This window comes from Apium graveolens, chromosome 2 (assembly GCF_009905375.1).
Source record: "Apium graveolens cultivar Ventura chromosome 2, ASM990537v1, whole genome shotgun sequence".
Lineage (NCBI taxonomy): Eukaryota > Viridiplantae > Streptophyta > Magnoliopsida > Apiales > Apiaceae > Apium > Apium graveolens.
Genome location: NC_133648.1, coordinates 193,191,424 through 193,195,768, shown reverse-complemented (window position 1 = coordinate 193,195,768; position 4,345 = coordinate 193,191,424). Strand labels below are relative to the sequence as shown.

General features: G+C 34.6%; 1 protein-coding gene across 1 annotated transcript; it reads right to left on the bottom strand.

The window, feature by feature from the left end:
• Positions 1 to 2,489: 2,489 nt before the first annotated feature.
• Positions 2,490 to 3,797, bottom strand: LOC141695908 (limonoid 21-O-acetyltransferse-like). The gene is made up of 2 exons (XM_074500115.1): positions 3,592 to 3,797; positions 2,490 to 3,546 (listed from the first exon to the last, which is right to left on the bottom strand). The coding sequence occupies exons 1-2, from the start codon at positions 3,795 to 3,797 to the stop codon at positions 2,490 to 2,492; spliced, it is 1,263 nt and encodes a 420-aa protein (XP_074356216.1).
• Between the last annotated feature and the right edge of the window lie 548 nt (positions 3,798 to 4,345).

Genomic DNA, 4,345 nt, shown 5'->3' with positions numbered 1-4,345 from the left:
GAGGTAACACGTGATCGATTTCGTTGTTTCATAGATTTTGCAGTTCGTAACAATATTGATCAAGCGATGTTCTACAACTCAGTTCGAAATCTGTTTCTCAGGCAAAATATTGATCACCATCTCGCAGTGTTGGCTCATATATCAGGTAATTATTTCCCATCTTTGTCCGGCTATGTTTTCTTTATTTAGCCAAGGACGTGTTATGGATTTCTGTATTTAAACATATGGTGTGAATTTTCAATGCATGTACAATAAGCAATGTAGGATTGCATTTCAATTTATATGTGTTATTACTTTTTATTAATAATCATATATGATAAGTGAAGTAGTTAGCAAACAAGTATTCCAATGTTAAGATCACCTTAATCTTTCTTAGTGGCACCATTGTTGCCAAAACTGACAAAAGTAACCTAATGGAATTAAGGACGTAAAAAATTTAATAATGTCTCACTCTTCCTTAAATTTGCACCTTAAGAATATTATGCAGACTAACTATATATTATAGTACAATGTATAATGTGTAAAATTTAATTAGTAAACTTATTGATTCTAATTTAATACTGTCTCATATATCTTTGTATGAAAGACTTCATAGCAACCATTCCTTTAGTATGTAGTTAGTAATCTTATTAGATCTCATATTCCAAAGAAAAGTTTATCAAATACATAATCTTTAATCTAGCAATAAGATACTGCCAGTTGAATTTTGATGCACCATACGAAGCCTAGTTTTCAGTATATTTGTTAAAAACTTAAGATTGAAAATTTATTTTAGTCCACTTCATATATAATAGTAGCCCTTTAGTAATCCTCAAATTGATCATCAACATTTTATTTGTCATTATTGGACATTTTAAGCATTGACATTATGCATTATTGAACTTTTTAAGCATTGTCAAACATTTCCAAAAAGGTCAATAAATATCATATTATGCTTAGTATAAAGAGTATAGCAGAAAGTTATGACTCACGCAGATGAACATTTTTGGCTACTAACTATACCTGTTATGCATCATAATTGAGGTAATGTACATGTTATATTAATTAACAAAGCATCTGGATTGTTACTATGTTCACATCTTATAATCGTCAATTACTTAACGCTGAAATCTTTATAGCGAATATAATCTTGACATTGATGTGTGATTTTAATCAAGCAATAGGTTCCTGTACTTTTCTTTGAAAATGATGAATATATTATTTAGGTGCATCTTTATGTATTCGTATTTGTTTGTTAATATAATTAAGAACTCATCAGCTCAGAATACGATATACCGATTTTTTTTCATTTATACAAAAGTTTATCGGTTGCGCTTCTTTCAAGCAAAAACTCGGATAACAAGTTTGTGTAGCGCGGGCAAAAGTCCCTAGTTGTTATAATAGTTCATCATTGGGACCACAAATGAAGTTGTCAACTTGCTTTATGGGATGCCAACTTTTAGTACCCCAAATTGACACCCCATGCCACCTCACTTGATATCCAAATACATCCCAACAACTACAATAAAGTGCTAACAAGAGTGCGAAGTCGAATCGTGCCATATGGTGTTAACACCTCTCTTGGCATCCACCACTGGAGTTGTTCTAAGGTGCCAAGAGTTGGCATTCTATAAAGTAGGGCGCCAATTCTATTTGCAGTCCTAATAATATATAAAATATTATTTTTCTAATATATTTAGATTATACATTTTGTTGTTAAATTATTGAAGCGGGCATCTTGAAGTGCTAACAATCGAAGTATTTTTTGGAAAAAAAATTGTGATAAATATGATATAAAAGAGAGAAAATATAGAACATAATAATTTTAATTACATGGCAAATTTGGCACCACATTAAGGGTTTTAATCAGGGTTCTAAAATCGGCGACTTATCTAATAAATCGGCCGAAAAATCGCTGATAGGAGAGTTACCGATCTGATAGGTAAAATCGCCGGAAAAAACATTTTCCGATCAAATGGGTCAAAATCGCTGAAAATCGTGTCAACTTCGAAGAAATCGAAGAGGTGAAAATGTGATTTGGAAAGATTTGGTAGAGCAGCGTGCAAGTTGGACGAGGAAAAGAATAAACTTGAAAATGAAGAACCCAGTCCGACAGCTCAGTTGAGAATATGTAGGGGGTCAGAAGGCCTGAAAAGAAAAGAAGGAGAAGATAAGGAGGTGTAAGATTCAATTTTATTAGTTAAAGATGGAGTACAGCAGTACAAGTTTGTTTTTGTCTAGCACAACTTAGGAATATAACATATTTTAATAATAGTATGGGCCATTATATGCACATACCATATTACATAGGCCCAATTTATGTTTAATAATGTCATGATGCACGACACTATATCACATAACATATATAAATTTTAAAAATAATATTAAATTATATCCGATTTTATTCCGATTTAATATTCCGATAAATTCCCGATTTCCGATAAATCGTAAATCAGTAGATCAACCGATTTGGTCCGATTTCTGATTTCCATAACCATGGTTTTAATATCTTAATCAGACAGTTGGGAATAAACAAAAGACATGAGGTCTTGGTCAGCTTTAAATTTAGCCATATCATCCTCCTTGAAGTTAATCCATGCCTCAATTCCATCACCTTCTTTATTGTCAAAATAAGTAACCACATGACTAAACGTGAGTCGAACAGCTCCCACCCATACTGGATCTCCCCACCGGAAATCCACATCATACACACCAAACTTGCTCCAACTAGTGTAAGACATAGTAAACACTTCTCCTTCATCAAATCTTTTATTCACGTCATTCATATACATCAAATAATCTTCACCTTTCCTTAGCTTCTCCACATAGTTCTTGTCAATGCACCTTATTGCCTCTCTCGCCTTGTTAACGAAATCCCCATAATCTTCATTTCCCCCATTCTGCATGGATGGTGTAAAAATGGCCGTACAATATATATTTCCAAAATAATGCTTTGGAAGTGGCGGATCAAATCGCGTACGCAGATTCACTGCCACTACCATTTTGTTTATGTTCCTGGGTACCCCTGCGTTTTTTCCTGTGGCAGCCATATATCGGTTCCAAATGAAGGCTGACAATGCTTCAAACCGTGTTGGTTGTGTCTGATCCTCTGTCCCTTTATTTTTGTTATCTTCAGTACATTTGTTTTTTAACGCGAGGATATTAGATGCATCAAATCGAAACCTCTTGCAAACTATATTTTTTTTGGAAACAACTTTACGATTTTTCAATCCAGACATATCTAGCGGTGGAAATAAATTCGCCAAATCTAAAATCGGAGATGGTACGTTGGGCTCCCCACGAGCAATAGCAGCCCAACTATTCATGAAATTCACGTACGATAAGCCATCAGCAAGCTTATGGGAAAAAACAGCACCAATAGCGATCCCTCCACATTTAAAGAAATTAACCTGAATTGCAAAGTTGAGATCCACATTTGCATCATCCAGTTCCAGCGGAATCAAGTTGATGAGTTCGTTAGGAATCGGATCACGAATAATATCTTGTAAGTTGTAGTTGGTTTGGGCTTCAACATACAGTGCACCTTCGTCGTTGCAGTCTACGTGGCTATTGTCAACAAATCGGCCAGCTAATGGATAAAATTTAGTTCACGTCTCTGACAGAGATTTTTTGAGGTGGTTGGATGTGAGATTGTTTTGGGCTTGGTCAATATCTATGGTGTAGTAGAAGATTAGTGGCACGAAAACATGAGGTATGATTTGATCCAGAAATGAAAGGGTGTATTTTTTGAGGTGTTGGGGTGTTGGAACAGATGGTTTTATGCTTTGTTTAGAGAGAACTTCAATGTCAAGAGCCATTTTGCTGGTAATGCAGTTGGAGTTGATGCTTCCACTCTGTACAGCCAGGCTTCTATGTATATAATAGTTCCTACTGGCTCTTTTGAATAGTAACTTCCACCCCTTTTTAGCATTGTACCCACCAAATTATAAAAAATTACTAAAGTTGCCACTGATTAGTTTTCTAAAATTACATATTGGATGAGGATAAAGATTATATTGGATGAGAAGAAAGCTTATGTTGAAAGCTTTTGAAGCTTCTCTTGGAAGGTAAGAATGTGTCCTATATACTTTTGAATTTGAAATTCAAAATCTAATTAGTTTGTTTAGGTTAATTAGTGACTTCTCCCTCTCTTTTGAATAGTGTCTTCACCCACTTGAATATTGTGTATACATGTGAGCACTTGAATAGCTTGAATAGCTTCTTACCTGTGTCTTCTTAACTGTGTCTTCCATTTGAGTACGGGTTGATTCATTGTGCAAGGTATGGGTGGTGAAGAAGGTGACAAGTTCTTTAACCTGGAAGATTTGAATGCAGATTATGGTCAGAAGTACAAAAGAATGAAATA

Coding starts and splice junctions, on each gene's coding strand:
- LOC141695908 (XM_074500115.1), bottom strand. CDS start 3,797: ATGGCTCTTGACATTGAAGTTCTCTCTAAACAAAGCATAAAACCATCT. Junction 3,547..3,591: donor AAAAAATCTCTGTCAGAGAC/GTGAACTAAATT, acceptor TGTTGACAATAG/CCACGTAGACTGCAACGACG.